General features: G+C 35.0%; 1 protein-coding gene across 9 annotated transcripts in view; it reads right to left on the bottom strand.

Moving 5' to 3' along the window:
- The window catches only part of LOC110449338 (dystonin-like), a 146,460-nt gene that overhangs the window by 21,594 nt on the left and 97,171 nt on the right, over positions 1–27,695 (bottom strand). For 7 of the 9 annotated variants that reach the window (XM_021496130.1, XM_021496120.1, XM_021496127.1 and 4 more), the window contains 14 exons: positions 27,567–27,666; positions 27,057–27,289; positions 26,375–26,599; positions 25,627–25,728; positions 24,765–24,794; positions 22,682–22,849; positions 22,208–22,363; positions 21,165–21,359; positions 20,733–20,861; positions 20,006–20,176; positions 19,502–19,657; positions 18,877–19,083; positions 18,368–18,487; positions 11,441–11,613 (listed from right to left, as the gene is read on the bottom strand). In XM_021496130.1, coding sequence (XP_021351805.1) covers positions 11,441–11,613; positions 18,368–18,487; positions 18,877–19,083; positions 19,502–19,657; positions 20,006–20,176; positions 20,733–20,861; positions 21,165–21,359; positions 22,208–22,363; positions 22,682–22,849; positions 24,765–24,794; positions 25,627–25,728; positions 26,375–26,599; positions 27,057–27,289; positions 27,567–27,666 — 2,165 coding nt within the window. Of the gene's footprint in view, positions 1–11,440; positions 11,614–18,367; positions 18,488–18,876; positions 19,084–19,501; positions 19,658–20,005; positions 20,177–20,732; positions 20,862–21,164; positions 21,360–22,207; positions 22,364–22,681; positions 22,850–24,487; positions 24,494–24,764; positions 24,795–25,626; positions 25,729–26,374; positions 26,600–27,056; positions 27,290–27,566; positions 27,667–27,695 lie in introns of all 9 variants that reach the window. The other 2 variants (XM_021496125.1, XM_021496126.1) reach the window with 2 other exon arrangements.

The following is a 27,695-nucleotide window of genomic DNA, read 5'->3' as shown; positions in this document are numbered from 1 at the left end:
CATCAATCAACGTTAAGTCCAACACAGTTAGAACAGCCGTTTGCTCAGTGTCTCAATGTTTTCCACTGCAGTATTTTCTGTTTATAGTCCGTGTTGACATTAAAGGTTCCAAAAAATGTCCTGTTGGGTATTGACAGTATGGAAATTGTTTTTAGTTTGATACAGATGCATAAATCATTACATATATTTATAGTTTGATGTTCGTATTATCCACCTTTTAATAAAAGGTAAACTGTTTCATTTAATCGAGTGACAGTTGGCCCTGTTCTCGTATAGGAAGAGCAAATGTATAAATAGTCACGGCTTTATCAACGTGTGTATACTGACTCACCTATGTCAGTCTCACCTGTGCGACTAGGTGCCCAACAGGTGTGTGATTGAACAGTCGTTTGATCTTTTCCGTTAACAATGTAAACGTCAAGCTATGTAGCATTAAACAATTGTCATAGCATAGTTAAATGTCCTATTTTATACGTTTCTGTGGAGATGATGTGCGAAAATAGAGCCACACGTAAAATCTGATTCTGTGAAACATGTGCTTAAGACTGATAATGTGACTCGTACGACAACAAAATGTATTGAAAGCCAAGTCGTATATGTTACACAGTGTACTATAGAGGATTTACATTTGACAAAGAGGTCGATCAGAATTGCAAAAACGGCGGTTAACTCTAATAATGGGTAAGTTAAATACGACGTTCATCCTTGTCAATGCTTGAAACAAAGTATTCAAATTTGTGTCTTGTAAAACTTGTGTCATGACAACAAATGTTGCTATGAATCGGATGACACTTGGGTGGCTGTAAAAATATACACCAATCACCGGTGCTACGTATACTGACCTTCGTGGTCACGTGACCTATTCTTACACACAAATTCGGCAATTAACACCCTGGTGTGCATTTACACACAAAGTGATAATTCCATATAAGGTCAAGAGGTTAAATATCGGTCATCATGATTACTATCGTCTAGGCATTATTAAAACCCAGATGGTCGTTTAAGAACTAGCGAACTGAATAGTATTAATTAATGTATCCTCATAATCTACTATACAAAATAACTCAACGGCATTTCATTCGTAAGGGGGAAAAACCCCAAATCTATATTATCAATTCACAATGACATAATCCGAATTCACATTCGATACAAAAATACAACACATATCAAAAGCTGCAAGAATTTAGAAGATACCTTGGAAAAAAAGACATTCTAAATATCCTGAAACATGAGGAAAACGCTTTGCGCCGAAGTGTTAACGATTCCGTCAACACAGACCACAAGCCTATGTAGGTAACCGATTCTCGATGACATAGTATAAAGCATAGTAGAAGCTAATATCTCATTGTTTATGAATACTGTAAAATTTGAATGTTGGTCATCACGATACCATATCTACCTAAATTATCTGTAGTGCATGACTCCTTCCCCAAAATGTTGTCAGGAAACTTGATAATCAACTTTCAATGTATCAACTGTTTTACTTCAAACGACATTTTCCCTGAAGTTTCATGTGTTGAAAATAACAATAAATCAGAAAGGGGCATAGCATTGTGGATCAATTCATCAGAGTCCAAGACTCCACGAACTTTGCCTTGCATGCAATGTTAATAACGCGTATTTCCCATGTGCTACACACAACAAAGTCATTAACAAACGCCAACTTTTATGAGAATTCCTGGTTTGAGCTAGATGCATATTGAGTACGAGGGGGTCAGGCAAACTACTTTCTGGCCGACCTCACCTGTAGACTTTGGGTAATGTCATTTGCGGGGAATGGATACATCAGAATTATCGGCAACCTGTCAGCTTATCGGTAAGACTGATTGTACACAGTAGGAACACAGCACGGTTAGCTTAACGCCAGACAAATCGTCAAGAATACCGTCTTTTACTAGTACATACTTTCGTAAAACTGATCTGTTTCAAGTTTTTTTACTCATCTATATCATCGTTGAAGTGAACCTGTAAAGTCCTTCATGAGCATAAACAACGTGTTATGCTTTAATTATGTCATATCCATAGTGATATTCCCAGTACAATACCAGTGAGATATGCACGATGTAAACAAGCTTGATTTTGTTTAGAATTACTTAAACAGTTTGTTCGTTATAATATGACTAAGGTATTAATACTGTAAGTTCCGTGTGAATATTTCTAGTGAAAAGCGTTAAGCTAAAGCTGTGTAAACTTTGTACGGATGAATTTATTACGATCAATACGTCCCAGCTGCTACTTGACGCTATCGTCTGCTCCGAATTTAATCTCCCGCCATTATTCCCTGTGCGTATGAATAATGCACGACCACGTACGGCCGCATCACCCCTACCCGAAGTCAGGGTGGTATGTCGTAACATCACATGTGAGACATAAGACTGTTTATTATGTTAACTTACAGACTTTTGTGTGATCCATAATGAAATTTACTATATCACACCCGAGACTAGAGCACATCATTCGTGTAACGCACTTTTGGATACAGGTTTGGAATGGGAGGACATTATTAGAGAGTAAATAGACACATTCAAAGATATCGTTCACGAGAAGTCTTCTTGCATGAAAATTATAAAGGATTTGACCATGAAACCAGTACACCCAGACCCATGTCACCTCTACTACAGCGTCGCTGGCATGCAGTAGTATTTAATATTTACAGGTAATATAACTGCCACACGACAGCTATACATGCCGGCCATGTTTTTGTGTAAGAGTTTTTAATCACATGCCAGACACTGACTTACCGATGTTTATAATATTGTATATCTATGTATGAGTGTTCGGACAGGTAAACCTCGCGTCATAATTGGATTAATAATTTCAATTCAGACTTCAGCGTGCTTTCTGATCTCAAATACGTGGAGCTAACTGCGGTAAAAGTTCAGACAGACACTGGGTCATAATCGTGTTAACACGACATAATCACCCTACACATTGGAACGAACCAATGAACCAGAAAATGACATACACCCGTAAAACATATCACCATAGTTACTGAAATGTATGAATGCATTGCTACCGCGCCTCGGGTGCAACTGTGGCAGTTCAATTACTTACACAAATATCACGGTAAATTTTTCACTGATTGTGCCGATGACCTTATTCTAAAAGATTCTAGTTTGTTACACCATAGTTGGATATGCCTATAGGATATACATTCACAGTGCACTCATTTATAATATCAAACGTAACAGCTGTAGACATATAGTTATGCACCATACAGTTTTTAAAGACTAACAAATATGTTATTACACAAAGGTACCTGTATTAATACCTGAAGTAATAGTACTATAACGAACCGGTATATGTAATGATAAACTCATTGTCACAACTGTCTGGCTGGTGTTACAACAAACCAGAAATCACATGTTACAACAACTGTAAACAAAACCAACGTGTTTTATGACATGAAAGACTTGTAACTCGTCATGGCGGAATGATATCCGCCATATCACATGTTTGTGTATCAGTTGGCTGAGAGATGCGACCGACTTACCTGGGAGCTACAAAGGTCAGCCGTGGTATCTGAGTCTGATCCCATTCGCCATTGTTTATATCATCCCCGTCAGGTAAATCCATGACCCCTTTTAGCGGCTGTGCACTATTTAGTAGCCCCCTTTAGGGTTGTCATCAAGTATATAACGAATAATCCATGGGAGCAATATAAAGTTAAGATGGCCCCAATGTTTTCACACACATACATAAGCGTTGGCTATGTATCGTGTGTTCACTCAGGTGTGACGTCAGCCGTGTACAGACTCAGGCATTCTCAGGTAAGAATTGACAACACTCGCGTCTGCTTGTGCTAATATGTTATCCTTAGGCCGTACCGTACATAAACGCCTTCAAGAGTCATACTTCCCGTGCAGTTGTTCTTCTAAGCTTTAAATAGATATAGATTCCAACTGTATTCATAACGCCTCTTCAGGTGAGATATTTAAAGGTAGTTTTTGTGTTTATCCTTATATGGAATGTGAATGGCGGGAAATGTACACACACCAGGTCCGTGACATTACCTTACGTACTATATCCCCTAGTCGCATGGTATATATAGATCCACGTGAGGTGTTTAATTGTATATAAATCCAGGTACGTTTGTGTATATGTATACAACAGATTCCCACTTACTCAAAGAACACACGCCATACTATAAAAATCAATCCAGATAATCAAACAGCAAACAAATTCTTGCCAGTAAAACTGTAGTTATTGATATTGACACAAAACTATCACTATACTCAGATATCAACGTATACAATCATATACAGGTATTTAGTCATCCATTTAAATAAGGATCACCCGGGTCAGCACATCAACGTACGTATATCTACGGGTCATCATATCCACGTGTAGATATCACTTGACTGACGTAGACGATTTATGTCATTCACTTATGCTATAACGTTGGTGTCCGTATATGGTGAAAATATGTTCGTCTTCACCACTTCCCATCCTTCCGTCTATCGTATTACGGGTAGTAATGTATTAATGCCGATCATGGCAACAGGTGAAACCAATTTCCGCCGTCTGGGATAGTGGTTAGAGGGCCTACGGCAGGTACACACAGGTGAGAGAAAGGTATGCATGCCCTTATGTGATCTGGGAAGTACCGCTATATCACAGAGCGTTTGATTAAAGTATAGAGAGAATCATCATTACCCCACGTTGCATCACACGTATTATGGAGCAAAACATTTAAAATGGATTTCGGGAATACTGCAAACACAATTACTCATGAAAATGCTATTTCCGTTCTCTCTTCTGTAATAAATCTCAAATTTTGGTATCAATAGCACTTTTACGTTTTATTCTCTCATTGTTTATAAATATTATATAGGTATTTAATACGACGCAGCAATTGTGTTATTTGAAGCAATGCTACACGTTCATACGTCCAGGTTGTTGCTAACGTAACACCAGTATCAGCTAGACTATACAGCTATATGTATATAAATTATGAAACTAAATGAAACAATAAAGATATATTAGACTCTCCCATATTCTCGTCCATCTTATTAAAGACGTGAGCGATTCGTTTTCATACAGAGCGAAGATGATTAGTTATGAAAGATTTTCCCCAGGTCCACACGCATCTTTCCAGGTACACACGTGACCAAGAGTTTTAGTATCATCGTCTCGACGGTGCCATGTATCCGTGCAATTACTATAGACATTTGTTTTCTGGTAACACATAGCCTTAAAAATTAAACTTTAGGGTAACGGCTTAATTTTTAATGCGATTGAACATAGAAATAACCTTGAAATTGTCTACTACTTTTGTAGTGAGATAAGGCATGGTCATACAATAACATATTTTTAATTTACGGTATATCTTACGCCGGTTTGTTTAAGTTTCTAATCAGTTTTAATTTAGTGAAGTCATACATTAAACAGTTTACTTGTAAGATGCATCTTTTCTCGTATTATCCTATTACCAAATTTATCTCCCTATATTGTATATCACACAGACGTTTCAAGAAGTCAGTTCTTCAATTATACGGCAAAACAGGTTTATGACATGTTTATAAGTAAAAAATGACATACAACTGCATATTATGTAAATTAAAGATATACTCATTCATAATAGTGTTTGATAGCGCCATTTAACCTGTTTTAATAATAGAGCCGCACGTTTACTTAAAATAACATGGACATTTATGAAAAGCAATGAATAATGCATATCTTTGTTATCATATAGCAAGATAGCACACATCAATTTAAATTTATGCAGTTTTCAACGAAGGGAAATCATTGCACATAACACATCTTATTGATGAACTGGCCTTACAACATGACAATAATTTTAACAGAAAGTACGCAAATTTTTATTATTACTATTTATTATAATTTATAAAGTTTGTGACCTGATCTGGTAGAAAGATCAAAGGATACGCAGGGTATTTCCTAATGAACAACATATATGCTGGTTTTATAACCTTTACTCAAACAAGAAACTCTGGTTGTTAGAACTCTAACTGAATCAAGACAGCGCTGGATCCTTTAACTTAAGCATTTTATGAGTGCTATAGACTGTTATGTATCGACATGGACTGCCAATTTCAAGTGTGTGTACTTCAGTGCTATAATCAGGTGCTTGTGTGTGTAAGTATATAGTATATACTAAATAGCGTCAAAAACTGTTTTTATTTGTAAGGACCTGAAATGTGGTTCTACCAAGATATATGATCACAATCAGTAGTGACAGTTGCGAACACCTGAAACCATCAATCTCCACTTCTTTTACATTGAAATGTTGACATACAGATTTTATTAATCAACCAATAACGGTTAGCACATATGGAACTCAATGGATCCTTTCCCCCGTTTGAAAAGTTCTGTATTTGATAAAAACAAGACAAGTTTACCACACTAGCAAACTTTTAGATATAACAAAGGACAATTGTTCTCGGGGTCAGCAACCTTCCTGTGATCCACGTGGACATTGATTGATTAAAGAGGAAACTAGAGGAAACGACTCGGGTGGTTTAGCCAATGATTAAGGCATTTACATCGCCAGGATAGACAGAGGAACCAATAGTAGATACGGTTTCATCGAGATGGTACACATTCGAATTTACCATATAAAGGGTTATGCAAAAAATGAAGGTCTTTAAACGGCGATTCCAATGGAAACTAATTATGTGAATACAAACAAAGCGAACAGCGGCCACTTTATACTGCATACATGTTTGTTATAACTCTATCTAGGTACAACAATTTTAAAGAGTTAAAACAATCTACAGTGTCTAAGCACAGGGTCGAAAGCAGTACTTAATATTCATACTAAAACAAAAAGAGGAACCGAAGAAATATTAATATCGAAGAAAAACTATGAACCACCACAATAACTGTACTTGAATCTAGGTGCTACGATAGCATATCCTGCATCGAATTTTGGACACGTCAGAATGGTTCCTGTCAAAGCCATACGACTGTTTTTGCCATCAACGATCTAAACACCCGATCAAGATATCTTCAAGGGTAGCAGACACTGAAATCAGGTCATAATGAAGACCGTAAAACTCATTCAGTGTATAGTGAAGCCTCTTCGGTTTCACTCTTTATTGTACTACACAAAAGTACAAAGTGATAGTTTAGTGTCTAGTATAGAGTTTAACAACCTAAAGATAGACGGACTTAACATCGTCAAGTGTAGTTCAGATGTTATCAGGTGCGACGTTCTACACTTGCCCTAGTTGATTCGTCCAGCATTAAACAATTGCGATGACAAGGTAGTAACGACAAACTGTGTTGAAAGGTATGGCCATGGTTCTCACAACTATAGCGTCATAGCAGTTTTGGTTTACAAAACAGAGTGTAAAAGTGGTGAACTAGAGCCTTAGTCTACCAGTTATGGTGTGGATATATGTTGGTTGTAATATCTCTATACTAAAAATTGATAATGTAAATTGCCTTTGTTAGATAGCTTGGTTATGCTACATGACAATATGCACTCCTGTACAACACTGTAAAGAGCAGTGGTAATGAGTTTGTATGGTAAGACTGTCGAAGAAGAATTACATTTTGTATTGAATTGTAAAGTAGAATTATTGTAACTTATACTTTCTAGGTCGCATCATCTCTCGTGCGGTATGCAGAAGTGCAGTATAGTCAGCTATTTTGAGTCAATTGCACTAGTCATTAGTTATTAAGCTTCAGCAAATAATAATCGAAATGTGTGTTGCACAAGAGAGACGTATCGTCATAAACCGATCTGTCCTTATTCCCTTCATGACACCTACCCACACCGTGACACAGGGTGACTCACAACCTCTCGCCCCCTCTCTGTATACATACCTCACACATACCCGTGTATTACCACAAGTACCCCTCATTTATCCTCGCCTACCTACAGTATACAAACAGTTACTCAGATTTTGTCAACATTGAGGGATACTCTACACAGCAAATTCTTGACCTTTAAGTGAATGCTAATACGTATCAGTGTACGGCACGAATAATCCCGTGTCCTTACTGTTAATACATCAGACACGACAAAGGTTAAAACAGTACGTATGCATATGCTAATAGTAAAACGCATACCAGAGCACCAACACAAAAATGTAAGGTCGATACGAACAGACAAAACATGTATACGGGGAAACACAAATATAAGGCTGAACCATGAACTGGATGAAGCAATTTAGATCACTGACAAAAACCTCATATAAAAAAGTCAAATACATGCTTGTATTTAAAATGTCAAAACATGCTATGATGTTTTTTCAAAAAATACCATTTGAGACCTGTATTCTTACAATAAATAACAATTTGGTTCTTCTGATCAGTCAGTTTAGCAGAATAGGGTCAATGAAATTACAAGGAAAGATTGATAGCTCAGTGATACACCAGGGGCAATGAAATTGAAAAGAAAGTTTCACGGAACTGTGTCCCATACATAGAGGAGAAAGGGAACATAGTAAAAGTACTACTTTATCGACATCAACTGGTATTTAGGCACATGACAGAAAATGTAATGTTTGTACTTTAATTCAACAAACTTAAGAGATATAATGTATCCCCTAGTCTGGTAAGAAACCTGTATACACGACGTTTCTTGTACTTCAATGACCCTATTCTGCTAAACGCATTGATCAGTTTTATTTGATATATTGTAAGAATAAATGTCTTAAAATAGTATTTTGTTTAAAACATTATGCTATGTTTTGACATTTTAAATACAACCATGTATTTGATATTTTAGATGAGGTCATTGGCAGTGATCTATATTTCGTCATCTCTACATTGTAATACCACACTACTGAGGTATGGAAATGCAGTAAGGAAACTATTCCTAAACCACAAGCAAGAGCAAAACCGAAACTCAATGCTGATACAAATAAACAAAAGGAACACACGAGAAAAACCACAAGAAAAAAATCGTTACAAAAAGTAAAGAAGTTGGAACCTCAAGACCAGAACAGGTATGAGCTTATTGTATCACCTACTATCATGAGCAAAAATTTACTTCATAAAGCCGGAATCTAAAGTTGCCAGCAATTGAGAAAAGGAATCAAGGAGGTACCAACACTAATAAAAAAACACTTACAAACAACCGGAAGAGAAAATATTGTGCTTGAGAGTTTATAACAGCATGCACCAATTTTATGACACTACGATAAGTGTTGTACACCGGGTGTATGAATCCTTTTCCTCTTAGGGAGGCATATCTAACCCTTATCAGCAAGACGTACATCCGGCCGAAATGTTGACCATTCCCCAGTAGATAAGGGAATTGACACTCCTACAACCCCATGATAACACATTAATCTTTATTCAAGGTATAATTTAAGGCTGTAAATCATTAAATGGTACGATACTGATTTCGATAAAATCAGTTGACCAAGTAGTCCTTGAGGAGGCACGTCTAACATTATATGATCAGAATACAAGACGCCATGCAGCCATAAGAGTTTTGCTTTGTAGCCAGTTAAAGATGGAATTGATTAGCTAATCGAACTGTACCGTCAAATTAGGGCAAAACTATTGAACTGGGATTGCCTGTACATGCGCTCCTCTATAATGCAAACAGTTTTTGTTTTTGAAAATTCATTCTTTTTATATTCCACGTTTCACTAACAGATAACGCGGCATAAAACGCACTGCAATTCACTGTTACCTAGAAAATTGACGCTTGCCTGCATCATAATCAACGTACACATTCCCTCTCGAAATTACTATTTTCCATTTGTAGAATTGAAACTAGTGTACTTTGTATTTTTTTTCTAGTTTCCTATTAAGAGTCAAAGTTATGTGATTTCTGTTTCACACGAATACGCGGTTACCTCAGAAAAGACGCGCCACCATGCACGATTACCTGACGGAGTATTGAATTCCAGGTTTTTTGGCGACCTCAATTGAAGCCATTGCCAGCGGCGTTTACTAGTTGCAGGCACGCTAATTATACTGGGTATTTACTTGCAAGTCTTATTTATATTTTAAGGTAAACTTTATCAATCGATGTTCCTTTCTTTATCGACTATATTCTTTAAGAATCAATTAAATGGGCTGGTATAGACTGTTCGTCTTTAACGTTTGCCGTGGAATCAAGGCAACTAACTTGTTCGCTATGACCACTGTAAAATCAGAGATGCAAATGAAAACACTTACAACCCGAAGTAGAGAAAAGACATCACTCCTGAGTGCTGCAGTAAGTATAGTAAACCAATTTCAATATGTCTGACTCTGATTCGACCCTGCCTTGGGACACAGGAGAATAACTATAGTTAATGTCTCTAAACCTACAGGGTTAGATTATAGAAAAGAGTAACATGCTGAGGACACACGTTTGCCAGAATCGCCTGTCAGTTCTGTAGGAGTTACTTGCTGTTTCTGAAGGTTTTATATAGAAAATATAACAACAACCAGCTTGCTATTTTTCAGGTTCTAAATTGAATATTGTGTGTCGTTTATAGTTACGTTTAATCGCTTTCAAACATTATTCAGACAGACTATACATTTCTTTATGAAAATGTTGTAGACTCTTTTGACGATTAATATACCAGAATATTAACCACAGGTAGTAAATATATGTGTGTGTGCTGGTAAAGAACATCTTTAGTTATTTTGTAGATGGTTAAGATAACGATACACTGCCATCCCTATGTTCCTATAAAAGACTTCAATTTTAAATACGGTAGATGCTAAATTGGGGATCTGTAGGGGTGGAAGGTTATCGTTTAACAAATCTGCTCTGTCACGGCCTTCTCCAAATACAGATTACCTTGAGTTTAATTATGGGTCTACATCGTCGAATCTGGAATAGTGATAAACTACCAGACAATAGGTCACCTGAGAATACACACAAACTTGTTTTTATATCAGTCCTCAAGTTGTGACATTTTTGCAATTTGAATGCTTGGGTATCAAGCTCTATTGTGACAGAGATTTTTTTAGTTTTTTCAGAACGTTGCACTTTCCTATTCTATAATTAGAAACGGATTCTTATTTACACAACTTTCAGTTCCAATGTATATCATTTCCCTGTAAGGATCAAATAACTATGTCATGTTTGGCTTATTTTGATAGTATGTTATATAATAGCTGACACAAGCGGTTCACAATACCGATATACAGACGACACGCATTTGTGTAAGCTGCATCTGAAACGTATTTCAGCGTCGCAGAAGAATGTTTTGTTTGTATACGAACATACCAAAACACCTGTAGTATTTTAGTATTTACGAGATGTTGTACCATAAAAACCGTTAAAATGTGTTTAGCTTCATTATGAGAAAATGTCACCTGTACGTGCTATTTATTGTTGACATCAACTAGATATCAACAACTATATATCGTCAGGTATATTAAAGTACAAATAAAGAATTCTGTTTTGGTATAAAAAGAGAAACGAAGAATTAATTTGTCCATATATTCCGTTGTATATAGAGTGTCTCCAGACTAACGAGGTTCAGTAATGCTACATCAGTATTCGAGTACTTACCTTCTCGATATCACGGATCTAACTGAGTTCCATTTATCTTTTAGATCATCTAACATCTGTTGCAGCACCTCCCTCTCTGGATCAGACTTGGTGCACCTGTCCTTGAGGTTCCGACCAAGTCTAGTGGCGGAGTAGAAGGTCGTGTGTTTACCGGCGAGCTCGTGTTGGAACCGCTGTAGACAGAGAGATACATTAAATGATTAGTACATTGTATATTACATACACTTTGCATGATAAAGTGTTGGATTAATAATCGATTAGTAGAAATAAATGTTTAAGTAGATTATATTTTACGAAAGCTACATTATTTGGTGTAGATATAGTAATAACTAATATAATATAGTAAATCTGTGAATGATGATACAAATACTTCATGGTATAATGTGTGACAGGCACATTGTATGACTTATACATTATTATGGGTGCATTGTATGAAATAATACATATGTACGAGTTATATCTCCTTGTTTTATGATATGAACATTCGACTTAATACAAAGCATTTGCAGGATGTAATAACACAGCAACAAAACAGACAAAACACATAGGTGCATCACAGGATAAAAACACTGAGTAAAGATAACAGGAGATATAAACATTTATGTAAATGTTTCAATATTCAGGTAGATATGATACAAAGGTATCTGTGTTTAATAAATATTGTTACAACGCACGATCTATCTAGTGTAGTATTCATAGTTTAAGAAAATAACAGTGTTTTACAAAAATATTGATAATCCAAGCAGAAAATATGCACATCCTTTTCCTAAAACAACAGAGACAGCACATATTACCAATCCTACTACGTCCTAGAACTGACATCATCTGCTTGATGCTACTTATATGATAACGTTTGTGAAACTATAGCAAATAGTTAAACGAAATGAACACTAATACATATAATCCTGAGGGCTATCCATCCTCAGCAGTCGATATGACACATCTGTGACCACACATCTGTTACATAAAAATAATTTTGATCCTCATTGCAAAACTAACCTACACACAAACGTCAATGTTGATCGTCCGACAAACACATATTAACCTTCCTTGTAGAAGGTATATCACGTGACAGAACAAACAATATGACTAGTATATCCTGATATACATAATACAGCGAATTTGTTTAAATTGGAAAATCTTCAATATAATTTTGTTGACCTGATTTGTAAGTTGTGTGAGTATTCGAAACACGTTCCGGTTTGTTTATTAATAATATTTTGCATGATTTAAAAGTCTTCATAAGCTTGTTTGCACATGAATATTATTCAATTTTAACCTAGATACAATTAATTAAAGCACTGAAATATATATTAAGATATTCTAAAATGCATACCATTTGTTGTTCGTTCTGCATCAATGAGACCACGTGTTGCCAGCCGGGGAGTATTATGTTAAATTGATGATATAAACTAATAGAATATATAACATTACCTTACACGAGTCTATTATTTGTACAAAATGTTGTGACTAAAACGTCTGATGTAGTCACTGAGGCATGGCTGATATGAATATATTACAGAGTACAGGAAACGTCACAACTAAAAAATGCACATGGAATTAGGAACTTTTACTGTCAACGGAAACATACCTTATTTAGAGGACATTCAGTACACGAGAGGAAAATGTGTTTCATTACACCACATTATGTAAACTGCTTCGTTAGACAATATCAACAATTGTAATATCTAGGATTGCTCATTTCAAGAACACATGTTTTCTAATCAAAATCGCTAAACAAAATCATATCATCTAATAACAATAAAAAAGACATCTTATCAGAGTTGGATAGGGTGACACGATTTTAATGACTTTTCATTACTATGTTGAAAAATATATTCAACGTGAGAATACGTATAGACCGTATGCGTGTGGTAAACGTTAATATTTGAGGTTTTCCCTTTTTTGTTCGTGTCTTGTCAGTTCTTGTGGTTATCATATCTTAGCGAATTAAATTGCTGACTTTCTGCTTATTTGCAGAGACTGAGGTATAAATACATGCATATTTGTTATTTAACATATTTTATAATAGAACAGAAACACACCATGTCGTTTGCTTGTACAGTCCCTTGAAGTATGCATGCATAACTGACGAGACTAGTTGTACCATTTAGTATGCTACACGTACTAGACTCAAGGTCACACATGCTCGTCTGATGCTCGTCTGTCGTGGTGTCAGTACAGGTAACATAGGTGATTAATTACAGGTAAGACATCATACGTGAAGGTACGTATATGGTACACATGGGACTCGCTAAGGAGGATACAGTCTTATCTCACACAAAAGGTCTCACCATAAAAAAACACCCTCAGATGAGCAGATCGTTTTAAGATAATTGTGTTGTGATGCAATATATCATGCGAGGTGACTTTACCATAACTTTAAGAAGTTCAAATTTAATATCACCATAAATAATAATTAATTTATACAAATACCGTAGCTGACATCTGTCATCAATAATCGAGTACCTCTAATTATAATTGCAAATATGACTAAACTGATGACGTGATACGTAAAGCACACTAACTTGACAAACAAACAAGTTTATGTAAATGACTGTTATGAGACAACAGACCCCCTTATATGACTAGTTTCATTTATATATTCAATATTACAATAAAATATATATAATATCTGCAATAGAAGTATGGTAAAGTTGAAAGGATATAATGCTTCTAGAGTAAGTCCACGTTGCTAAATTCCATATTAACACACCTAAAATTCATGTAATAAGATCTTTTTCTTGCGACAAGGAACATTTTCAACTATTTTGCTGTAAGCAAACGTGTTGATTTTTCCATACAAAAGAAAATATGCGCTCAGGTAACACTTAACTTCCCTGACATCTATTACTAAAACACAAACCGACGATGGTGCATTTTTTAAACTTGAATATGTAGAATTATTATACCTTATGCTTAAGTAAAGTTTGAAATCTACATAAAAAGGAAACAACTGTTTACATCTGCCGATGAATCATCGTTTATAAGGAACATATACCTACTTCAAACAAGGGGAATAAATAGAAACCAAACGATGTCTATTTACAATGTAGGTCAATGAGATACAGGTGGTATTCCTTGGCAATTAGGCATGAAAAAATCTCGCCTTAACCCAACCACACCTGCTAAAGAAATACATAACTTACCTGTGTATTTAGGATCCGTTCGATAATTGCAAAATATCACAGATGTTCGAATCAGGTAAGGGATTTTAAATCACACTGGGGTAATCCAGGTTATAAGTAAACTCCGTCAACTGGTGTAAAAATAATTCATGATAAAGATATAACCGGGGTCCGTCTTGCATTCCGTCAGAGCCATGAACACACCTACGTTAGTTTACCTGTAGAAAGTTTGTCATCAACCAATCGTATTGCGTGTTCAACGAAGCGTGGACTTCTCTTCCACACCAGTGAACCTCCGGGGTTTAAATCTTATCTGATGCACTACGATCAACACAAACCATGAAAACACCAAACACAGTAAAGATTATAAACGAAAAAGATATTTTTCAACTTATCTCTATTGTTGAAAGTAAGGTATGCGTGACAGGAAGTTTGAACCAGCCGGACGCTATTGTCCAAGCAGTATAGGATAGGACGCCCAATGAGAAAGGCCAATATTGAAGGGAGAGATGACCGTATAATGTCAACATATACCCTTGCCTGAGGCTTTGTAAAACTGTTAGCTTGACACCAGTCGTCCTGGAAACCACTTCATAAATTTAACAATAATGTCTCGTAATAATCAAGAGAAACGCAATATTACTTAATGAAACACATGGCATGGATAATAAACAGGTTTCTTCAGATAATTATTTCCTTCCAAATAGCACAATAGGGCGTCAGGCGTAACAATGGTTAAGGTGACAAAACTTTTATTGTGAAAGTTTGCAACAAACATAGAGATTTATATAAGGACACTGTAGAAATGGATTCCTCCTGAGCTTACACGTATCATCCATTAACAAATCGGGGAAGTATTCCATTCAATTCATGAAATGTGTGGAAAGACCCACTGATCTCAATGAAAAGGCCACAAATACCCATTCATTGCATCAAAATGACTCGCCTGATAGATGTACGTGTTGGACGATTGAAATTTAATCCTCTTTCAATTTATTGTGAATATTGATGACTTTGCAAAATGACTTATGTATATTGCATATGAACACAAACCAGTTGTACCCCTAGGTAGATGTCAATAGCCTACTGGCCGCAATGTTAGTGGTCAAGTGTCCGGAAACCCTTATGTATATAAAGGTTGATGGATTAAATCCTAGTCGATTTACGAAACGTCTTAATGTTATTTGTTGGTTATTGAAAAGAGATACACACTTTGCAAAGAAAAAATAATATATATACTTTAATGTACTACTTATTTTAAGCAATTAATAGATATATCCACATATATTTCCTATATGCATATATGAGGGTATATTGTTACTAATAATGTCCACAATACATATGTGTCAATTTACATAAGAATGAAGACCTCCCTCAGTGATAAGTATTATACAACTTACTTATTGGAATGTGCTTATATACACATCGAACTATATATAGGTCTTATTTTCAAAAATTGTATAGAACAACTTCCACAGGAATTGTTTTGTACATCTTATTGAATAGCAAATATATAAAGTAAATTACATATGTATGATCACTTCTTGCATCACAGTTATGAATAGGCTTTGACCTACTTACACAATATATATCAATTTACTAAGGAATATATAAATACCTACTTATTGACATATGGATACATATCTTCTAAAATTCTTCATAAACAAAACGTGTTTAGCAAAACATTCGTTATTATATCACATCTATGGCATCATGAAATTTCATGAAAGCAGTCATCCCCAATAACGTTTGGTACGGTGATAACTGGGCTTCAGGATGAAAATGTTAATCAATATTGGAATGCACAGTTTATCATAACTACAGAGACACAAACATTACTGCAGCTACAATTTACGACATGGGTAAGAGGCTGGAATATTGATTAAAATAACTGTTTAACATTTTTAACATATCGTATTTCCGTTTTGTTTGATGATACTAGGCCAACACATGGTGCGTTAGATGTTGAATAGAATGTTTCAATATATAGAATAAAACAATCGATATGTTCAGCTGGACACATATCAAATGTCCAATGTAGTTAAGGCTATATGCTACCTTCTTACGTAAATCTCTATTCTGAAAGAACTAATATATTTGACAAATTAATTGAGAAATTCCTACATTTATAGCACTGTTAATACACTGCATTTTTAAATTAACGGCAGATCGATAAAGGAATAACTCGAACATATATCACATGTCTGTTAGGAAAGGTAGCTTATATCCTTTAGCACAAAAATAACCTTACTCACTTACACTACACATCTTTTCAGTATATCGTTCGAAAATAACTTTTGTTTTTATGAATACAATATTTAACAAATATGAAGAAAAAGGCAGTGTAATAAAGGCTTAGAGAACCAGTTACAATTACATACATGCTTGTATATATGAATATAAACAATAGATGACCTCCAACAGAAGTTTCTGATATTATCTGAGAAAGACGTAATTCACTTAAACAGGAAAATAACAGGGAAAGGGTGCATACAGATCCCGTGCCAACACAATAACAACAGAAAATAAACGATAACATTTAACTAGTCATCAAGACAAACATATTGATCCCTACACCACATGTATGTATATGGTTACGCAAATATAAACAAATATAACATAAATGAATGGTAAATGATTAACAGTGATAAAAAACATATATTGCGTTTCAGGAGAAAATTCAAACAATGACTCAATAGGAATTTGCAAATTAAAAACTGTGAACAAAGCTAGATGAATAAAACCACGTATAACATCATACAGAACCATAAAAACAAATGATAATGATAACTCAGCAGATTCAAATATCGCAACATTGAATGAAAAAAAACCCGCTGAATGTACAGAGATGAGAATGATGAGACAACAACGTGATGGGAAAAGCACGTTCACCATGTTGGATAAAACACTTAAAATACCTTGTGAAATGCCTCAGCAAAGATTTTCTGGAAATTGCATGCAATTCTGTTAGCATATTTTAAAATTTAGTGTACAATAAAGGTACATGTTTCTATTGGTGTCGCGTGTTGTATTTCATACAATACAATTAGCACTTTGTGTGTGTAGCATGTGTTGATATGAAATACATTACAGTTGTTTTGTTAATTGGTGTAACGTGTTTATATATACTATGTCCACGTGTTCGTATCTAATAGTTCAGTAAGCTGAGAATAAGATTCCCTTGCAGTACCTTACATTACACCAACACATGTGTTTGTTAACACACATGGTGTTCATGGGAAACAAACCAAACTGTATTTCTATCATAGTAAACTAGAAATGCTATTAAGCATAATGTAAATGTTACGTAATTGTAATATCAAGCAGTGGGTAATTTATTAGTTAACGTATAGCGTACAAAATATATAATGCATACATATAGGTAAATATTTAATGCTGAAGTGCAAACATGTTTACACATAATGAGGGCTTTGTTGATATGTGTAATTATTTTCAATGTTTGCCAAATAACGCGATTTGTTTCCTATTTAATGCCAATTTGCCTACGTTGTATTTACTTAACTTCTTGTATTACTATTTCTATGATATTTAACGGATATTATCATTAATAATTATTCATAATTATATATATATATTAATATACTTACAACGAATTTGATGACGGTTGTCTTCCGTTTCATGTAATAACTAAATCCATTCAATCCACAGTAGTAAATATTCCTTTTCTCAAAAGAACTTAATAAATCTCCCTTTTCACAACTTTGGGAAGCCAATGATAGCATTATTGTTACACTTCAACCACACCTACATCAACGCATCGCTAATGATAATACCTTACCTTCAAGTCATCGATGTTCTCTTTCGTAGCTGACCCCTTGGCCACGGGCGACATGAACCTTGCCACTGTCTTTGAACTTTCGTCTAGCCAATCACAAAGACCCTTCCAGGCATCGTAGAACTGGCGAAGACAATGATAGAACAGAAGGTTGAGTGATAATGACAGCGCATGCCCACGGACCAGACTAATAGCCAGAGGTTAGACGACTTCATAACGGTTATAACGGCAGAATATTTCGTCAAGATTTTCAACATGTGTATAATTATTTGAATAATAACAGGTCAACCCCAAAGGTCAAACCGTAATACATAACACACGGACAATTTGATCTTTAAACTACACTACGTCACAAACGGTGTTTGTACGAAGGTAAAATTTGAATATACGCTACGTCACAAACAGTATTTGTACGAAGGTAAAATTTGAATATACACTATGTTTGAATCTATAGTATCGCCCGCATATCAATCCCAATTTTAAACCTGATATCACCGATATGCAATACACACCCTTTTATCCTCCCTATGCGCATGCGTGAGAAGACGCCCTCTTTCGTCAGTTCTTCGAAGGAGTTTCTTCCATCGTAACCGTATGCCCACCAGGAGATTTTTTATGTAAATAGTATCCTGCTTCCGACAGAAATGTTTTAGGTAACTTCCGGTTCTGTCCAATGTCTGCATTCGCTCGGAATGTTGATCTAGTTCCATTTTCATTTTCTGCAAATTGAATTTAAATGCAATATTTGGTCTTTAAACGGAGAATAGTTTGACTAAGCATTGTTTTTCATATTAAATATGTATTTCGCCAAGAAGTGTCCCAAGAAATAATATTATTAAGCCTAGATTTATCCTGTTAAAACGAATAACTTCTTATAATATCTACTTTAATTATATTACAAACATTCATTAACCAACTAGTTTATCCAAATAGCTCATTCATTTGTTTAAAGTTTGAAGGCACGTACACATCCTGTAACATTACGCAATACAATTCCGGATTACCAAGTACACAATAAACAGGACTTGGAAAATCAGAGACATATTCGTGCATGACCTTGATATATATTTTCCGGATTTTTTCACCGTCATATCCTAGTATCTGATGGTAAACATATGTATCATCCTTTTTACTTACATTATGTTCCTCGAGCTGTACCGTGACTCTGTCTACTAGCTTGCTTGGGTATTTAAAGTTACGCATGGCAATTTCTGCGTTGTTCAGCCAATCAGTAAACGTTTTTAGAGTGCCATGGAACTCATCTACGTTTTCCAGATGTTCAGACAATTTCTCCTAAAGCAAATAATGCATTCAATTAATTAATTACTATTTGTGTTATTTTGTATTTTTATTTCGATTTAAGAGTTATCAGAAAAGAAAATTCACCAGTAAACCACTTCTTCACGATTTAAGATTATAACGTGTACATTGTTTTCTAATACACAAGTTAGTGACATGTTAAATTCACGTCACTATATGACATCTATGTCATATTATTACCAAATGGTTGTGGACAATCTTTCATTTTTCGACCAGATTTTTAGATTAATCACTGAATGATCAGTTCTGCGCACCACGTTTGATACTTGTGTTGGTGCCTGTTGTTCATGTGGGACTCAAGGCTATATTACGAAGCTTTACCTTTCGTTTTTGTGCACGGTCTTTAGTATCATTCCATCTGTCCTTGAGCTTCCTCAGACGGTCACAGATTTGTGTCACATCATCAGGATCACACTTCTCGCTCATCTTCTGTCCCTTGGCGATCAGCGCCTGGCTCATTTCATCTTTGTCATTGAACGCTTCGTAACGGGCCTAAAACAGAAGCAGTGACTATCATGTATTGCGACTCATTGGAAAAACAAATACTTTGCTCTTCATCAACAGTATTCATCATATATTAATATCACAACTGTTTCACGCCTGATAGTCAATTGGTCATTTACACTACACATCCTTTCAGTATATCGTTCGAAAATAACTTTTGTTCTTTTGAATACAATATTTAACAAATATGAAGAAAAAGGCAGTGTAATAAACGCTTAGAGAACCAATTACAATTACATACATGATTGTATATATGAATATAAACAATAGACGACCTCCAACAGAAGTTTCTGATATTATCTGAGAAAGACGTAATTCACGTAATATGATATACAATATATATTTGTTCTAAAATGTATCAGGTATAATCATATATTGGTCGCTTTGTATGCAGCTAACCAAGAATTTTAACAACATTTAAGTTCATAAAGCATATATCAATGTTTCATGCAGTTTTCCATTCCTGTTCAATCACGAGCCTTACTACAGGAGAACACCAGTAAACGTGTTTCGCTCGCATTTATAAAAAGTATACTGTTCTTACCAAATAAGCATCATATTGAGTCTTCGATGTCTCCGGAAGTGCACCAAACGGAGACACCGATTTGAGTTCCATTCTAAGGTCGTTAACCCATTGGAGGAGATCGTCGACATCCCCAAGGTATTTCTTTACCTGTGTGCAAGTAGTTATTTAAGTACAGCATCAGATTATTGTAAGAAATGTCAATTCTAGGTTCTGCCATACAAATCGTTTGGCAGCTACATATATATATATAAATATATTACATATATTTAATTCCAAATAAAAATCCAGACAAACTAATAAAGTCCATAAGCATCCTTATCAATATCTTCCACTAAGTTTATTTAATTCTAAACATGACTAACACGTTTTCAAAGCAACATCTTTAATTTAAACTAAAACGACATTTCCAAATGAAACGTTATAAAATTGGTACACTAGTTGTACGCTTACTTGTCTGAGACGCTCTTGGAGCTTTGCTTCTTTGTCTTTGCCGTTTGCCTGCGCGGCTCTCATGAGGTCATTCATGACGTCACGTTTCTCCTTTAATGCTGGGCTGTCCTCTGATTCTTGTGATAGTAACTTGGTTACAGCATTACTTAGGTTTTTGCAGTTGGTCTCCTGGGCTTTCAAGTCACTAAGTTGTAACTGTGTTAAGAGCAGGAGTATTTTAAATTACATGATTGTATTTCCTAAAGTAAAACGTCAAAAAGAAAGATAATTCAATTTTTGGAATAAAGTTACATATATGCACTTGTTATTTTACATCCTCACAGTAACTAAGGAGATAAGACGAATGGCTATTATGACACCAACGTTATGAAGGAGTAGTTTGAGAAGAAAAAACCCAAAAGATATCTAAAGTGTTTTTCCACTTTTTCAGATAAAATGTATTAAAATAAAAAAAAAAATGAAATAACAGTTTTTGCACTTATAAGAATGTTAAATATTGATTGAAATAAACGATATTTGAACCACATGGCCAATGACGAAATCAGCAATAATGATAATAATAATACGAGGTTCTTATATACCGCTTTATCAAAACATAGTTAGTAAGTCGTCTCAAAGCGGTTCACAAATTATTATCCATGGAATTGGACCTTTGCAACCAGCCAATAGCTTTCTCAACTCTCTGGGGAGCATACAGCCGGTGCTACCATTTAGGCGCTCACAGCTAGCATTCAACAATTCAAGCACTGCTCAACAACGTACTCATTTACAGCCTAGTAGACTGGAACAAGCGGAGAAAAGTATCTTGTTCAACGATACAACACAGTGCCGTGACGTGACTCGAACCCGCAACCCTTGGGTCACGTGCCCGGCGTCCTACCACTAAACTACAGAGCCTCCGAAAGCAGTTCAGGAATACACACTAATCTTATAATTATTTTTCATCATTTCCACTTCAGTTTATATTATTAAGAACACATGTATCTTCCAATTATATTTTACATCCTCCATTCAGTTTTTATCATTTAATTTATTCAATCTACCTGTAATTTTTTCATGTGTGTCTCAAGACATTTCGGATCGCCTGAAACATCATCAAAGGTAGCCAGGTCTTCATGAACATGCGTGAGACAGTCGATAGCTTCATCCATGCCTTCCTCTATTTCTCCTAACTTCAACTGCATAGCTTTCAACTTCGCCTGAAATTTGAATTTTTCCTCAACATTCCAAAGGCTGTTATAGTATAAAATGTAATTAAACGGATCATGAAGATCAATAAAATAGATAATCATTACATTAAATATCACAGTGAAGTTAAGGCAATTGCAAACTAACATGTTCATATGGACTCAATTGTGTAGTGTTTTCAATGAAATTTTATTATCAACAACTCATTTATAGACATACATACATGTAAAAATAATTCAAGCATTTTTTTTTCTTTAATCGATAATTTCATTTTCAAATGCTGTAATATTCTGCAAATGTCTTTTAAGACGGACGATAAATGTTTATACCTCTCTATCCGATATCGTTTTAAGAACCGCGTTCCATCGACCATTTACATCATCTACTGGTCTATGTAGAGACTCTGCTGCTATCGGTGACATGTCCTTCAGGGTAGATAACTCTTGATTCAACTGCTGCATGTCAACCACATGCGGATGAATTTGGGATTTCGCACTCTGTGAGCAGGCAGATTGATATTCATTAAACGATACATTTACATCAATAGAATCAACTCTACAAATTAAAAGAGAACCATGGTATAGCGAAATATGTTTGATATAAATAAGTTGGATGAAGCTTGGGAAATAATAATATAATTTTTCTTATTTTGCAGTAGTAATAATAAACAGGAGAAAGGAAGAAATTAATTACAAACTTCCATGAGCTTTATGGTAGAATTAAAGCTTCATTGCGAAAGAGAGAGATAAGCAGAAAATAATGAGAAAATCTGCAAAGCCTTTATTATTCAATATAAGATAGAGACGAAATGCGTATTTGACTGTATCCGATTTTTTTTTTCTGAGCTAAATACTATAAAACACTACTTTCTTCTTACAGCTTCCTGTCTGTTCATACAATAAATAGGTCTGCTATCTGGCGGATTGTGCTAACATTATTTTGTCGAACCTTGTTATAACCGTTTTTTTTTGATAATGAAAATAACATAGTTGCTAATGTTTAACGAGACCAACAAAGGAGTACAACTTTAAATATAGACCTTTAAACTAGTGTATGTAAACGTATTTAGTAATGACGATGTCAAATAATGACAATGCTTTTAGCAGAATAGGTCTTAAATTTCAGTCTGAGATGATTTGAGTCTCACACAAAGAAGTTTTGAATTCGTTATATCAAGGTTCTGAATTCGTTATAACGAGGTTTGAAATCTCGTTATAGCGATGTTTCTGATATATGCATAACTTTTGTAATATCTGGTCTTTAACGAAATACTATAAGTTCGAATCATGCATTTAGGTTCAAATTCTCAAAGGGAGGGGTCATGCAAAAGTCTACTAACTCTATCTGTGCAGATCTATAACCTAAGGCGGTTTAAGGTTTAGGAACTGAAAGAACTAATTACAATGCAATTAATTGAACAAGGCATGCCAATTATTCGAAGTAGGTTTATGATAAGGACAAACATCAACTTATTCCGTCTTTGCGTATTGCAGAGTTATCTTCTCTTGAGAGCAGGTATTGATTGTTACCTCATTTGTTTGGGAGAGGAACGTCATCATTTTTTGAGAAAGCGACGTAATTTTCTCACACAAACCAATGACGTAACAAGCAATACCTGCTCTCAAGAGAAGATACCTCTGCAATACGCAAAGACGGAGTATGCTAGTAAGCTCAAATATTTGTGACATTAAACACAACAACAAACGTGTACAAAACATGTTAAAATTATTGAAAACATTACATATCAAAAACTCTTAGAAATAATGAAAAAGTATCATGACTGCCACGGCAAAAAAAGCAACACTGTTATCTGTTTTACAAGTTACAAGAATAATAAGCCAAAGAAAATGCCGAATAGATCCATCGTTTAAACAGTATTGATAAAAAAATATGTTATGACAGGAAATCACACATAAAATCAAACAGATAGTTGAATAGTATTATAATGGCGACTGAATAGAGAAACACTATCAAACAAAAGCTCGTAAAAATTGTAAGACCCATTTTACTACCAAAATTAGGCAATGTTAGGGAGTACTTCTACCGCCTCACAGGGTTATGAAAGAATATCAAAGCTTTGATTTAATTAAAGCCTTTAAAAGTTTCCACTCTACAAAAATCATTTTGATACTTACAATTTCCTATAAGTAAAATTTTGAATCTTTATTAATAAGACATATCTAAAACGGCTATTCTAGCATGCATAGATATTTTGTGACCGTTCTATCAGTTACAATAACATATATTTTATTATTTAACTAACGTATGGGCCAATGGAAACGATTATTACATATATGTATATATAATATTCGGTTCCATTCATTGATGCTTTCTCATATTCAATATTTGTCAATGAAAAGAAGAAGAATGAAAAAGTGACAAAACTGAAAAAAACGAACTACACATACTAACCCAATGTGTATCATAAAAGCCAGCAAAAACCTGGAATTCCACCAATAACTATATATCACACTGATTTAAGGCATTTATAAGAGTATTCAAGGAACAGTTCTTGTGAGGAAACAACAATTGAATCCTTATACACCGTTATATTCACAGAAGTAATATTTCCGAAATGTTTGCATTATTTTGAATTCATCAACGGAACGAATAATTCAAACCAGGTAATTTTCACAGCTATAGGAATCCCGAAATGACAGATTCAACAGTGAACATTTTTCATTTTTCCACATTCGAAACAGCACTTCGTGAATTATAAACTGTGTATCAATAACTAATTTTATACTAGTACATCATGTACTTCGTATCGTAAAGCTTAGCCAATAGCTAGTATTGGATTGTCATGCCACACATAATTACGAATCAATCAAGGTAAATAAAATGATTCCCCAATCAAATTATTTGTTTACGTGAATTTGTTCCATTCCATTATATTAGTAATAGAAAAATAAGATGTCATGTTGTATATTGTTACACACATGAACAGGCAACTTTTAAGACAGACTTCTATTAATTTTTGTTCAGAATAGTAATGCATAGATATGTATCCATTAACAGACAATGAGACATCGGAATACACAATACTTTTATAAAAAAGCGTGTTTTTTTTTGTGTGGTGAAAAGGTAAAATAGGATACATGGAAAAGTTAACAAAATGACTTGACATAAATATGATTTCATCTTTACAAAGGAAAATATTTATAGAACGGTGATACTACTTCACATGTAATTGTACACTGGATAAACGTTTAAAACTTTATAAAAAATGTATAAAAAAAACCAAAGAATATATATAAAAATAAGACCGACATACCTTGAGTTCATCGATCTGTTGTTTGACAATCTCAGGTTGAGATGAGACAGGCTTCAGAGAGTCAAGCTGATGTTCTGACATCGGAAGCCATGCCGTAACGGACTGTAAGAAAATGTTAGGGGCTGTTACAAGGGGAGACAACTGTGACCATTCTACAGGGCAAGTGTGGTTAGTAATCCTGAAGGTAAGATTATACAGCCTGTTAAACTTCACTATAAAAAAAACTTCTTAACACTAATAATGTGGAGCTACAATGTAACCCAGTTACGTTTGCTCACAGCGTTCCTGACTGAATAGTACAATGGTAAGATAATTTCAAATTAAACATGTAAACTCAGTCCCCAAAACGGACGTCTTCTTCTTTTTTGTCGTACGGGGGCTCCATCAATTTGATGTTTATTCCTTCTTGTGGAAGAACAAGGGCAATTGTGACTGGGTTAAGGAGGCTCGACTATTAACTCATCAAATCAAACCATTGAAGATATTATAGTATTTTCCATGGTTTAAATTATATTGATGGTTTAATGGTTTATATATATGTGCCAACACATTACAACGTCAATGTTCTGCTCTATTGTAATTTGGAAACAGATTTATGTTCAGTTTCTAACAGACATATGTTATTGTAAGGCTACAGATCGTGCAGATATCGTGTCAAAGTTATACCTTTTCCCCACTACATTCTATTTTCTGAAATGTCATTGAAAAAATACTTTTGTGCAGCAATCTAACCACAACTACAACTCACGTCAAGAAGGTTTTGGAATTTGTCTGCGTGAGTGAGGGCGCTCTTAAGGTCGTCTTCACGGTCACGCGCTATATCGTGAACATCGTCAGCGATGTTGTGTATGTCCTCAAGCTGTTTCCGGATCTCAACGAGTCCCGGATCCCCACAAAGACCGCTTAATTTTTCTCCGGACTCTCGACACTCCTCAAGGGACAGTCGGGACTTTCCTAACTCCTTACGGAGGTCCTGCACAGGGATGAAACGATATATTGATAATGCAATACATAAATTGGTTGTCAAAGTATCACGTTAACTTCGGAATGGCAAAGTAAAGAATGCCGATAAGGCCTCCTGTAATGCATGTAGCATCCATTCATATTCATTACTAATATAGCGCATTATTAGTAAGTCTATATATTCCTGTATCAATTGTATTCTATGCACATGAAATACAGTAGATAGACCCTTGTTCAACTTTCCTATGCACTCTATATATGATTGCTAAATTATTAATCTGGGATCGATTTTATTTGTTGTGGTCTATATAAAAGAGTACATATACTTAAAATCTATTATACCTGTAACATTTATAATACATCATTGTGGTACCAAACATATTGACTGTTCTACTCCTGCACTGTGGTATACCGCTATCCATTGCTCTAGGAACACTGTGAATATCGTTCACAATATATATGCCAACCTTTAATTCCTTTTGTTGTTCTTTCACTGTAGCTGGATCGATACCAGGGGGCTCCTGTGACAACAGGTTATCCTTAAGGTCTCGTAGGTTAGACATTGTATCCGCACACACGTCAAAGAAACGGTCCGCTACTTGAGAGGCTTCCATAAGTGCCCTATCTCGTTTTAGAGAGCCATCCCTGATCTGGTTGTTCAGAGTAGCTATCTCTGTCACCTTTTGTTTGAGATCATCACCTACAATGCCAAAATGAATATTGTTATCATTATTAAAAAATGTAGTTTAGGAAGAAAATATACCACAGCATCAATAAATGAACAAAATAAACCACATCGTTGGAAACAGCTGTACTAATATCATACTCAATTCTTCACTCATCGCGTTCATCATTCTTTCAGTTCAATTTATGATAGTTTTCAAAATAGGTGTCTTTTGATAGTATAAGATAAAACGATTTTGAAATATAACGTTGTACGCGAAAAACATCGTGTGACTGCAAAATAATTTACTAACCATCCGCTTGATCGTCCATGCCCTGTGCAAGCATCCTCTTGACAGACTCCTCCACACTGACAAGTGAAGGTTTGAGGCGCTCAAGGTCGGTCATCAACACCTGTTCACAAACGTATGATAACGATTATT

Source organism: Mizuhopecten yessoensis, unplaced genomic scaffold (assembly GCF_002113885.1).
Source record: "Mizuhopecten yessoensis strain PY_sf001 unplaced genomic scaffold, ASM211388v2 scaffold4583, whole genome shotgun sequence".
Lineage (NCBI taxonomy): Eukaryota > Metazoa > Mollusca > Bivalvia > Pectinida > Pectinidae > Mizuhopecten > Mizuhopecten yessoensis.
This window is presented reverse-complemented; position numbering and strand designations above follow the sequence as displayed.